This window comes from Gorilla gorilla, chromosome 4 (genome assembly GCF_029281585.2).
Source record: "Gorilla gorilla gorilla isolate KB3781 chromosome 4, NHGRI_mGorGor1-v2.1_pri, whole genome shotgun sequence".
Taxonomy (NCBI): domain Eukaryota; kingdom Metazoa; phylum Chordata; class Mammalia; order Primates; family Hominidae; genus Gorilla; species Gorilla gorilla.
In genome coordinates this window covers 116,048,060-116,061,497 of record NC_073228.2, presented here as the reverse complement: position 1 = coordinate 116,061,497, position 13,438 = coordinate 116,048,060, and the positions used below count along the sequence as shown (strand labels likewise).

Sequence of the window (13,438 nt, the reverse complement as noted above, 5' to 3'; positions counted from 1 at the left end):
ATCTTCCTTCCCTGGTCATTATTCATATTCTGTCTCTCTTTCTCTCTTAGTGTAACGAAACCTCATTCTTTTTTGAAGCTCGGAGTAAAACTGCTTGCAAGCACCTCTGGAAGTGCAGTGTGGAACATCATACATTTTTTAGGTAAATTGATGTAAAAATTTTGTTTGTTGTCTTAATAAATGAAAATGGCATTTATTTTTATAAAAAGAATTCTGTCTAAAACAGAAATTTGGAATTGTTTTCCTTTTATTAATTTTCTCAATTCCTAATTATCTGGATTATATTAATACAAACATGTACACATTCATGTATGTGTACATATATATACACATAGGCACTTATACACATAGATACAGTTATATCTTTGATACTACAAGAAAGGATCGAGGTAATATTTTTTAGGTTTATGTAAAACATGCAGCCATTGCTAGCACCTATGTAGTATTGGTGGAAATGGAGTGTTCTGTGCATAATTAATTTGAAAAGCCTATCAGCCATCTAGGTAGAAATGTGGTAAGTCAGTTAGGTGTACAAGGCTCACTGGAAAGACCAAAGTTGATGAAGTCACTTAAGTAGTTATTTACGGAAGTGGCTGGATGAGGTCACCAGTGGGAACAGTGGAGAGAGAAGCAGAACTCCAAGGACTGAGCTTGGTGGCCCTCCCAACATTAGAGGGCAGGATGAGCCAGTCTAGAGTATGAGAAGGAGCAGTCAGAAGAGTGTGTTGTATCCTGGGAAACGAGGAAAGGGAATGTCTTGATGAATAAGGTGCTGGCAACTGCATGCATTCCTCCTGGGAGGTCCGGTCAGATGAAACTAGAGAACTGACCTTTGGATTGTGGGGATACTTTTTTCTTTGTTTCACATCTTTATGTTGTAAAGATAAAACAAAAATTTAGCTGGTGATACATTAAGCTTTATTTTTTGTTTTTGTTTTTTAAATGGACACAAAATTGAGTTCTTCCCTGTTTCATCCTCATGGAGTATGAATTGCATGATGTTGGAGAAGTATTCTTATAAAGTGGCTGGAGTCCTTTATAAAGTTTGTGTTAGGAGAAGGGGGTGGCCCAGAATGCCTATAACATTGAGTCTTTGTCTGATTTTCTTTTAAAAATTGATTAGAATGCCAGAAAATGAATCTAATTCCCTGTCAAGAAAACTCAGCAAGTTTGGATCCATACGTTATAAGCACCGCTACAGGTAAATGACATTTTTTTCCTTGGGGGGATGTGTTTGTAAATAAATACTTAATTCAGCTGTCATACATGCTCAGTGAAGTTTTTTATTTATTTTTTTCTTTTTTCTTGCATTGCCAATGTGTTTTGTAAGCATAACAGTTTATTAAAACTTTCTCAACAAACATGATTTTCCAGATTTAATTACATTTAATGTTTGCATTAGCTATGTTGTGGGCTTTTAGATCATAGTAAAGTTTATTATCTTCAGAAATTCATTTTGACACAGTTATCACTTATTTTTAATTATGTGTGTCTTGTGATTATGAAACAATGTAGATTCTGAATAGTAACTAATTGTGTTTTTAAGACATTCAGTTGATCCCCTATTTTAATACAATCTATACTTTTTATATTGTGCATCAAACCATGTTTTTTCTGCAACATGAAGCTTGCATGTAGTAATGCTAGCAATTATATCTCAACTTTATTGAGCAGTTACTAAGTGCTGTGTACTGTGATACATGTTTTCCATTCATTGCTTCATTTAATTATCAATCTTCTGTAATATTAGCCCCATTAATGTATGAGGACCCTAAGGCTCAAAGAGGTCAAGTCCCTTCTCCAGGTAATCCAGATAGGAAGCAGGGAAGTGGGATCCGTCCCCTGGTGCTCTAACTGCAGAGCTCATGTTTATAACCATTAGGCAAACTGTTAGCCTGTTGTGGAAAAAGCCTGATTGTCATGCAGCTAGGCAGGCGCTTATGTCTTTTTCTGATACCAGCATTAAAAATGAGAGTGGATTCTATATTTTGAAAAAGAATTTGTCTTGTTTCAATTCATTCTGTTCAATGGAGAGAGCCTGTGATGTGCAAGGCGTAGTATTAGGTACCTAAAGATACAAAGAATCAGCTCTACCCACTTCTGCCTTCAAAGAGCTGTAGTATTATTCAAACAGTGAGGGAGGTCACCAGGCCTTGTAAAACCCAAGCAGGGTGGGGAAATGCCACCTAGTGTCACAGAGATGGGACACTTTTGTCAGTTCCATTGGAGACATCACTGAATGAAATGCTTCCTTAAGAGGTACAAAAAAAGCCAAGGCAAGCATTTTCAGGACAATAGTCCTCCATGCTAGATTTTAATTCTTCTCTTTTATAATGCACTTTTTGGGTCTTGAATTTGAGATTAAAGATTATCAGTAAAAGAGTAACGAATATTAAACTTTCAGTGCATTCATCTTTATATATTATTTAGTTGAAAATTTGCTCATTTCATGAATAAAAATACTTAAGTGTCATTGTATTATAGATATTCTTGGAATTTACATGAAGGTATTCATTGATATGTTAATGTTTAACCTTTAGGTTTTCACTGTTCTTCTGTAGACAGTGATACAATTATGAAGAATTTAAGGAAGTATTGTTTACATTTATATTGAGAAGAGCAGGTAATAGTATTTGGACTGTTCTTCCAGTTGTGTCATAAAACATCACCAGGATTATAGAGAGAATGTCTCCTTGTCCCTGAAAAGGAGCTGGTAGAAAGACATGTGTCTTAATGTTCATACTATTAAAATTGTAATTATCCTGTTTAACATAGCTGTTGTTGGCTTCCACAAATTTAGCCCTACTTTATCTCTCAAATTTATTGAAATGCAAATATTGTGGCTACTGGGAATTATTATTAGGAAGTTATTGGATTTTGCATATTAAGTATCATTTCTTCCAAGGAAGTGATTAAAAGTAACCTTTGCAAAATTGGAGGCCATGCTAAATCTGTTCTAATTTTGTGGCTGATGTTAACTGCCTAGTAAGTCTTAATGAATCTTAAATCTACATGTCTGTATGTAGGAGACACTAACATTACACCATCCTTGGAAGAAAGACGATGCCCAGAGGTTAGGCAGGGATGGGTCTCTGATTGCTGGGGGTTCATTAGCACACAGACTGTTTATTGTCAAAAGAGGGCAAGCAACCAGACTTTAACCAGCACAATATGCCTGCCCCTTTCTTGAGACATTCCGGAGATATCCTGGAATGAAAGCAGAGCTCTGGAAACACATTCTCCTCCTTTCACCCTGCAGGCTTTTAAAGAATAGGGTATAAAGAACAGCTTAACAAGTGGCTGCAGTGTATGAATGCAGGTATCTGGGTGTGTTTGTGTGTGTAATTGTGTATGTGTTTATAGTGATGTGTTAGTGTCTTTGTGGTTGTGCACATACGTATATGTGATGGAGGAAGACAAGAGTTCTAGTCTTTACTCTCTCTTGCATTTTAAGGCTTGCAAAATGCCAAGGACAGTAGCACTTTTTGGGAAAACTAGTGCTTACTTAAGGGAAAAATTGGACATTTTTTTAGTGATATGGGAAAATGAAGATTAAAAATTAAATTTGTGAGGAAAGACTGAGCTGAAATCTGATGTTCCAGTACTTTTTGTTGTTGTTACTGTTGTTTTATTACCAGAGACCGATAATCTGAAATAGAAATCTTTGATTAAACATTTTGTTACACATTGCTATCTTCTCTGAGCCCCTTATAAATTAACCTTGCCTTTACCTGTCATTAAGTTGTGGGGTGCTCCTAGTTTTGATTAATGAGTAGTGTAGAATTTACACTTGAGAATTGAGAAGGAGGGCTTAGAAACTCCTCTGGGAACCCAGATCCTCACTGTAGGACTTAACTCACAGGAGCTGTCATGAGATTTCACATTCTGTGAAGCATGGAAGAGAGACCAAGTTCTCCTAAGAACCTCCTTTGTGTCAGTTGCTTTCACATGTGCAGCTTTATTTAATCCACACAATGACCTGCCAAAGAGGTTTCATATCCCCCTTTATATAGATGAGAAATTGGAGCCTCCAAAAGTAAAGTAAGCGTCCCTAATCAGTAAGTGGCAAAGCTGGGATTTTGAACCTGAGTATTTCTACTCGTTCTTTTCTTTCTGTCTCACTTAGAGGCTGAAGGGGTTGCTGGCAGTGCCACTCAGCATGCAAAGGGATGTGTTTATGCCAGAGGCAGCAGGGAAGTGGGTGATCACAGAAATAAAACTGTGTCTTGTCGTAACAGAGAGCCACCAAAGATGCGCAGGGACTTTCATTACCTTACACTGTAAATCTCCATACTTGTCAATTACTTTCTGCTACAAGGAAATAGGATGCTATATAAGAATACTTCTGCCAGGAAATTGTAAGAACAAGTAGAAATATAAATGAGGACAGTGAGGCTGCAAGGATTTTTACAAATAACTTTCTGAAGACCACTTAGCTGGGGAAAGGCAGAGCTTTGCTTTAAACAGGGCTTGCAACTTCAAACCCAACAGCTACATGTGCTGTTCCTTCTCCCATGCCACCAGCCTATGCCATACTGACCAGCAGGAGGTCAGAAAGCTTGTTCTAGTGCTGGGTCCTGTATAGCCTATGGCAGATCACTTTACGCTTCTGGTCCTTAGTCTTATTAATCTTATGATATGATTTTCTCATTTCTCCTTTGTTCCTAGAGAGAAACCATGAAAAAAATTTGAATAATAAAAAAAATCTGACTGTGAAATGCCTCAGTGGTTCACATATTGGGTTATATTTTTAGGCGGAACACTTTTTCCTCTGTGAGTTGAAGTGTACAGTGCCCAGGTCTTTCTGTTAATAATCTGTTGAAAGTAGGCCTTATCTTCATACTCCAGACCATTTATAATAATGAAACTTTTCACTTTATGGGGATTTTTAGCTTTTTGGAAATCTGTGTTATCCTGTGTACCTTTTTAGAAGAAGTTACATTTCAAGCAAAAGAAAATCTGTCAGTTTGCTCCTCTCCCCTCCCGAATTTCCATGAACTGTTACTGAACATGACGAACAATCATGGATGCGCCCTGGCATCTTTATTCCCCTGGTAGCTGATACCACACGTCCCAACTTAGCCTGATGCAGAGTCATTTTTATAAGGATTGTAGGCATCTTCATTTTTAATAAAGATAGACGAAGTAGTGGGGAGGAGAAACTTCCACAGAAGCATGTGAAAGATGAATTTTAAGTCTGTTTAATCTGTTTTTTTGGGGAAACACTCACCCGTGTTTATCCTGTAAATGTAGGATGAATAGGATTTGGGGCCATTAAAAGACTTTTTTCCTCCCATAGGTGGCTGTACTTGTGGTGAATCAAACTAGACTTGTAGAAATGCGTTTTTCCTGTACCTAAATGATATTTTCCTGCATGAAAGCCAGGGTCATTCAGTTGCTCAAATTCAGCAGTTGTGGAATAAATTGTTAGTAAGGTGAATGTTCACTGAAATCCAGCAAACTAAATCACATGATTCCTTGGGAAAGTTACTTGAGAAGTTTGGCCCAGCCCCAGGGAAACCTGCCCTGGAATCTGCATGGAATCTGTAGAGCAGCAGTGCTTTGCATGGGGTTCTAGGCCTGCCTTCAGTCTTCCTGGACACTTGATCTGGCCCAGGCAAGGTGGGCATAGTAAATGGCTAATTGTGCCATGACAGAGTCCAGAATAAAATCATACCGAGTGGTCCTGTGGGGGATGCTTTACAACCTGCTGTGTGAGTACAACATGGAGCTCATGTGGAATCATTGCCTTCCCACAGTTTAGCCCAACTTAATTTCTTTATTATTTAGTGACCTTAAAGACTGTCAGCAACCTTTATTTCTAGCCCATCATTCTACTGAAATCTAATTCCTCCTTTAATAAATTCTTTCTTCCTGTTTCCTCTGAAAGATTTTCCTTCTATCTAATGTAAATCTCCTCCTAGAATTTGATAACCACTCCCTTGATCAATATTGCAATGAGAATCAATTAAAAACCAGGGAGTCTGTGTGTTTTTTCTTCTCTCCATATTTGGCAGATGTTCTGAATGACCTGTTGTTTAATTTTGTGGCTGTGTGGTTTTACCTTTGCTAATCAAAATGTTGCACTCTCAAGTGGCAGGACAGCTTTGCAAATGAGCCGAGATCTTTCTATTCAGCTTCCCCGGCCTGATCAGAATGTGACAAGAAGTCGAAGCAAGACTTACCCTAAGCGAATAGCACAAACACAGCCAGCTGGTAAGTCATGGTTCCCCTGAGTTATCTATGTAACCTTGTTTTCCTTTAGGCTGGTAGTGTAAGATATACTCAGGTGATGTCTACAACTCTACAGTCTTTCTATTGAAATTTCCAATATTAAAATTTTCTAATATTAGAAATTTTAATTTGATCTTGGAAATGTTCAAGCAGACAGTAATTATTAAGAAGACATATAGTCATCTTGAATCACCATGGCCTGCTTAATGACTGTACTTTCTTTTTTTTTCTTTTTTGAGTTAGGATCTTGCTCTGTCACCAGGCTGGATTGCAGTGGCATGATTATAGCTCACTGCTGCCTTGACCTCCTGGGCCCAAGTGATGTTCCGACCTCAGGTAGCTGAGACTATAGGCACATACTACCATGCCTGGTTATTTTATTTTTTTTTTTATTTTTTTTATTTTATTTTATTTTATTTTATTTTATTTTATTTATTTATTTAATTTTATTTTAATTTTATTTATTTTATATTATTTTATTTTATTGAGATAGGGTCTCACTATGTTGCCCAGGCTGGTCTCAAACTCTTGGGCTCAAGTGATCATCTGTCTTCAGCCTCCCAAAGTGCTAGGATTACAGGCATGAACCCACCATGCCTGGCCCCATACGTTCTTTTTGAAGGGGTTTTATTTTAAATAAAATCTTGGCTGGGCACAATGGCTCATACCTGTAATGTCAGTGCTTTGGGAGGCTGAAGCAGGAGGATGGCGGGAGCCCAGGAATTCAGGGTTACAGTGAGCTATGATCATGCCACTACACTCCAGCCTGGGTGATAGACTGAGACCCTGTTTCTTAAAACAAACAACAAAAACCACACAAGACAAAATGCTAAACTGAGTAATTTCTTAATTTGATGTATGTGAGTTGAAATTGAAAAAACTCTTAGCAAGAGTCTTGAAAAAAAAAACAAACAACAAAAAACAGCACTTCTGGGCGTGATGGTAAGGCTGTCATCCTAGCTACTCAAGAGGCTAGGAGTTTGAGTATAGCCTGAGCAACAAAGTGAGGCCCCTATCTATTAAAAATACAAATTAAAAAAAAGGAGCACTATTGAGGTAACTTAATTTGAGCTTCATTTGTACAGAATCCAGTTGGTTTTTTGTTATTATTGGTCTTTTATTGTGTAACATAATATACATATAGAAAGTATATAAATAAAATATCCATACTTATGGACATATACATACATGTATACATATGTGTGTAAACACATACAAAGTTTAATCTAGCCCGCATCCCAAAAGTGCCACATGGGCATTTCTCTGATAAGTGTTCTCACCATTTCCTCCCCTCAGTTAGAGGAAACTTCTGTTTGACTTTGTGGTAATTTCATTCCTTGCTTTCCATTATAATTTGTCAGTTTCCTGAACAAATTAGTTTATTTTGCCTGTTTTTAACATTAGATGAATGGATCATAGTATGTCTTTTTTTGTGTCTTGATTCTTCCTGCCAACATTATATACAGTGTGTACTAAAGCACATTCCTTTTTCTTGCTGTGAGTATTCTCGTGTTTGACAATTTAGTCATTCTACTGTTGATGGACATTTGGGTTATTCAGATTTTTTTTTAATGAAGACACTGTGTCTTTAATAAAACCACCTAATCAATTAGCTTTAATCCATGTTCAGTGCTCATTGCTCACAGAATTTTACTGTGAAGTAATATTGCTGATGTTAGTTTGTGGCTTGCTTATAGATCACCCTTGTCTAACACTCTCCAGTGTCCTTTCACAGATATTATCTTGTTTGAGCCTCACCCTGTGAGGTGGGGCAAGGGAAAGAGTACATCCCATTTTACAGATGAGGAAGATGTGTTTCTAGCAGTTATTCAGAGGTGTGGCTGGGACAGGAGCCCAGGTCTCCTGGGTCTAGCACATTATAGGAAGTAAATGAAATTTTTAGTAACAATATTAACATTGGAACATTGTGTGAAAATTGACATAGCATTATGACATCTATCGTTTCATTTAATCCTTTTGTCAAGCCTGTGAAGAAAAGTGTATGAGTCTATTTTACCATTCCTGTGTGTGAGAATGTCACCTGACTTACTGCTTCTAAAGTCAAATTAAGTCTCACTCTAGTTTCCCTCCTCTTGTTGGGCTGGGAGGAAATAAAGTTCTTTCTGGTGGTTCTACACTGACAAGAATAAAACATGACTAAATTTGCAATAGATTACCTTGCCACATCACTATTATTTTGCCTCCCTTCAGGTAATGAGGAAACTAAGACGTGAAAGGCAGTTTGGCTAAAACTACTGTGGAGTAAGTTTACTGGGCATTGGTTACTGACTTGTTTGAGTCCATTGAGAGAGAACACACTCATATGCAACAAGTTACATGAAGCTTATGTATTACTTACACATGGGCATCAGAGGACAAAGGATGTCTAGGATTTGTTGTAAGCTGGTCCCGCTAATGCACAGCCCAGCCTTTTTGGAGGACAGCCTCCCAGCATCAGGTGGATCTCTCTCTCTCTCTCTCTCTCTTTTTTTTTTTTTTTGAGACAAGGTTTCACCTTGTCACCCAGTCTGGAATGCAGTGTTGTGGCCATAGCTCACAGTAGCTTTGAACTTATGGCTCAAGCAATCCTCCCACCTCAGCCTTCTGTGTAGCTGGGATTACAGGCATACGCCACCACGCCCGGCTAATGTTTTTTTAATCTTTTATTTTTTGTAGAGATGGGGTCTTGCTGTGTTTAGGCTGGTCTCAGACTCCCAGCCTCAAGCAATCCTTACATCTTGACCTCCAGAAGTGTTAGGATTACAGGTGTGAGCCACTGTGCCTGGCAGGTGGATCTTTTTAAAATGTGGAATGTATTATGCTTTTATTATTATAAAAAACACATGCTTATTTTATAAAATTTAGAAAACTTAGAATCTTCTCTCCCAAAAAGAAAGAAAAAACCTTTTATATTCAACTCAATTCTACTTGTAGTAGCACTGTATTATACAGCCTTTTGGTCAATTATATATCTTTTTCACACAAGTGGTACAATCATGGGTTTTCAACTTGCTTTTCTTACTTAATAATACCTCATGGATATGTTCTAACTCTTTAAATGTTCCTAAACAATGCCATTTTAATATCTGTATGATTTTCTGCTGTATAGATATAGAGATGTGACAATTCAACCAATCTTTAATTCTTGGATATTTAAGCTGTTTCAAAATTTGAAAACCATAAATAGCTCTAAAGTGAATATTCTTGTAGTGATATCTTTAAGCATTCATGACTATTTATATATTTTAAACAATGGAGTATATTCATTATTTTTATTCTAAAAAGAGGATTAAACAATGCTGTGTTAAAATTTAAGACTTTGCTGAGACCACCTTTCAGTCTGATTTTTGAATTGCTTTTATCCTGACTTTTTTTCTTGAGACAGAGTCTCTCTGTGCCACCCAGGCCGGAGTGCAGTGGTCCAATCTTGGTTCACTGCAACCTGAAACCATAAAAACTCTAGAAGATAACATCGGTAAAACTCTTCTAGACATTGGCTTAGGCAAAGCTGTTCATAGCCAAGAACCCAAAAACAAATGCAACAAAAACAAAAATAAATAGATAGGACCTAATTAAACTGAAAAGCTTCTGCACAGCAAAGGAAATGATCAAAGTAAACAGTCAACCCACAGACTGGGAGAAAATATTCGCAAACTATGCATCCAGCAAAGGACTAATATCCAGAATCTACGAGGAACTGAAATCAGCAGGAAAAAAAATGAATAACACATCAAAAAGTGGGCAAAGGACACGGATAGACAGTTCTCAAAAGGAGATGTACAAATGGCCAACAAACATGTGAAAACATGCTCAACATCACTAATGATCAGGGAATTGCAAATCAAAACCACAATGAGATACCGCTTTACTCCGCAAGAATGACCATAATTAAAAAATTAAAAAAAAATAGATGTTGGTGTGGATGTGGTGAAAAGTAACACTTTTACACTGCTGGTTGGAATGTAAACTAGAATAACCACTGTGGAAAATAGTATGGAGATTCCTTAAAGCACTAAAAGTAGAGCTACCATTTGATCCAGCAATCCCGTTATTGGGTATCTGCCCAGAGGAAAAGAAGTCATTATATAAGAAAGACACTTGCACACGATATTTATAACAGCACAATTTGTATTTTCAAAAGTATGGAACCAGCCTAAATGCCCATCAACCAACAAGTGGATAAAGAAAAGTGGTGTTTATATTACTGTGTACACTATAGAATACTACTCAGCCATAAAAAGGAACAAAATAATGGCATTCGTGGCAACCTGGATCAGGTTGGAGACCATTATTCTTTTTTTTTTTTTTGAGACAGAGTCTCACTCTGCCTCCCAGGCTGGAGTGCACTGGCGTGATCTCGGCTCACTGCAAGCTCTGCCTCCTGGGTTCACGCCATTCTCCTGCCTCAGCCTCCCAAGTAGCTGGGTCTACAGGCGACCACCACCATGCCTGGCTAACTTTTTGTATTTTCAGTAGAGACAGCATTTCACCATGTTAGCCAGGATGGTCTTGATCTCCTGGCCTCGTGATCCATCTGCCTTGGCCTCCGAAAGTGCTGAGATTACAGGTGTGAGCCACCGTGCCTGGCCTGGAGACCGTTATTCTAAGTGAAGTAACTCAGGAATGGAAAACCAAATATTATATGATCTCATTTTTAAGTGGGAGCTAAGCTATGAGGACACAAAGGCGTAAGAATGATATAATTGACTTTGGGGATTTGGGGGAAGGGTAGGAGGGGATGAAGGATAAAAGACTACACATTATGTACAGTGTACACTGCTTGGGTGATGAGGGCACCAAAATCTCAGAAGTCACCACTAAAGAATTTACTCATGTAACCAAGAACCACCTGTTCCCCTAAAACTATTGAAATAAAAATAATAAATAAATAAAAATACCCCACAAGAGTTATTTAGTGGAGTAAGAATAGGCAAACGTTTTTCACGAAGGGCCAGATAATGAATATTTTAGACTTTGCAGGCTATGTGGTTTCTGATGTAACTATTCACCTCTGCCATTTGTAGCACAATAGCGTCACTGAAAATATGCAAATGAATAAATGTGATGTGTTTCAAAAAAAGCACAAAACATTTGTATATAATTTTTTAAAAAGTCGTGATGGGGGTTATTACTTTTTGTTAGTTTGTATCATTAATTTATACTAAATGAGTTTTTACTTTAGAAGACATTTCTTTTTAATTCCGAAGTTAAAGTAATTCAATCAAACTAGATGACTAGTCCCCTTAACTTGCATCCCAGTTGTCTGTAAGTTTAAAAAGCATGTTTATTCACCCCTCAATCAGGAGTAATAAATGCCCTGGCAGCTAAAAAGCCATTGTGTTTAGAATTTGCCAAGTGCAGGCCCTGGCACCTTTATGAGGAAGTACATTCCAGAATCAAGTGCCCTGCACCCAGCTGCCTGCTTCCCCACCCAGAGGAGGTCAGCATCAGGGCAGGCAGCCAGAGCATTCCTGCAAGTCTAAACTGCCTCAGAGGAGCTTGGGTAAAGCCAGAAAAGGGACGGCAGGAGGAAAAAGTGCCCTCCTGGTACAACCCTCTCTCTGACAAGTTCTTGGCAACTCACACAGTTGGATTCCTGTCAAAGGAGACCATCTCTGCTGTAAGTAGGCAATGAAGACGGAATATTTGGATATAATTCATAATTAGCTATAAGAAAAGTAATGGGTGAAGCCATTTGCGATGGATACACAAGGCTTTGATTATCTGATGCAACATTTTAAGTTCTTAAAAATATCTCACTGAACACACAAATACTTGCAGCATAATCTTTGAACTATTGAAAAGCAAGATAAGATGACATTTTTGGCATTCCCATTCTGGCTCTGTGGAAGGGGCTGCAAACAGAGTGCATAAGGGGTTGTGAAAATGATTTCTGAGAGGATGGTTTGTGCACAGTGTGCAAGAGGACAGCTACTTACCGCTTGGACCAAGCCAGCTGTTTCTGTGCAGCGGAGTGGACCTAGTGTTGACGTATCTTCCAGTGTTTCAAGAGAAGTACAAAATCTGGATGTTTATGTGAACTTCCTAGAATTTGAAATACTAGCAATTAATTTTATTATAAGAAGACTTTGTGTGCTAAGTTAAACATTTCTGATCGACAGATTTGGCTTGAGGGCTGCTTCCCTGGAAACTCTGTCCCTTGACAGAGCTGGTGTGAGTGGTTGATCTACCATGTGACAGGTGACTCCATCTGCCCTGGGGCTCACACTGTGTTTCTGCAGCATCCTCAGCGATCACGACTATGTTTGATTCAAACACTCCATTACTCCAGACGTGAGCACTTTGTAGTTAGTAGGTCAGTGGGCCATCTCCAGGGGATGATGGTGCCACACAGCTCTGGACCCCACATAGTGAATCATTCGCCTGAGGGTAGCTGACCAGCATCTATTGTTGACCCAAGGTGGGTGCAGTCAAAGCAGGGAAGACAGAGAAATTATTCGATATAATGAAGTACAGTTTCATTTGATGAAGTATAGCTCTGGGCTGCTAAGAAATAGCAATGTCAAAACAATAATTATTTATTGAACACTTCCTCTGATTGGCACATTGTGTCAGATGCAAGTCAGCAGAACCTCAGTGTGGCTTGTGGCAGTCAAATCTGTGTTTTGAAGGCAGAGGAAAGGTGAGTTATCTGAATAGAGACGGATGTATCAGTGCGATCCAGTAAGCTGGATCCTGGTACTTGCTGGTTCAGCTTCAGTAATCCATGTACTAGACATGTAATATTATAAAGTCACTTAGCCAGCCTGAGCCTTGATTTCTTCATCTGTCAGATGGGTTGCTGTCATGGGGATGTGTCTGAAATGGGCTGAGTATCTTGTCAGAACTTGTAGAGGCTTGGTACACTTTAGTTTCCTTCTCCTAAACCAAAAGGATGTCTTTCTATTCACAGTGTGGACCACTGTGAATCCATCTGTCAATGTCTGAGGTATATTCGCTGTAATGGCATCAACTTCATATACAAAGGATGATGTTATTATGTTGAGGTGCTGTGGGCTTTTGAGAGTGCGGGGTAAGGAGAGGCCATTCAAGTACAGTGAGAGGGGCTTGGAAAGGAAATTGGACACTCTCACTTAAATCTAGAACATTCAGTATAAATCGAGTGTGAAGAACTGGGCCAGTCAGAGCATACTATATGAAGGTTTCTTCTGTCCTGCCTGCCTACAGATTTTAGCACCCCAGA

General features: G+C 38.5%; 1 protein-coding gene across 4 annotated transcripts in view; it reads left to right on the top strand.

Moving 5' to 3' along the window:
- The window catches only part of EPB41L4A (erythrocyte membrane protein band 4.1 like 4A), a 274,611-nt gene that overhangs the window by 177,609 nt on the left and 83,564 nt on the right, over positions 1-13,438 (top strand). For 2 of the 4 annotated variants that reach the window (XM_055387552.1, XM_055387551.2), the window contains 4 exons: positions 51-142; positions 1,124-1,201; positions 6,095-6,216; positions 6,478-6,570. In XM_055387552.1, the coding sequence (XP_055243527.1) occupies positions 51-142; positions 1,124-1,201; positions 6,095-6,216; positions 6,478-6,570 (385 nt within the window). The remainder of the gene's footprint in view (positions 1-50; positions 143-1,123; positions 1,202-6,094; positions 6,217-6,477; positions 6,571-13,438) is intronic. The other 2 variants (XM_055387555.2, XM_004042349.5) reach the window with 1 other exon arrangement.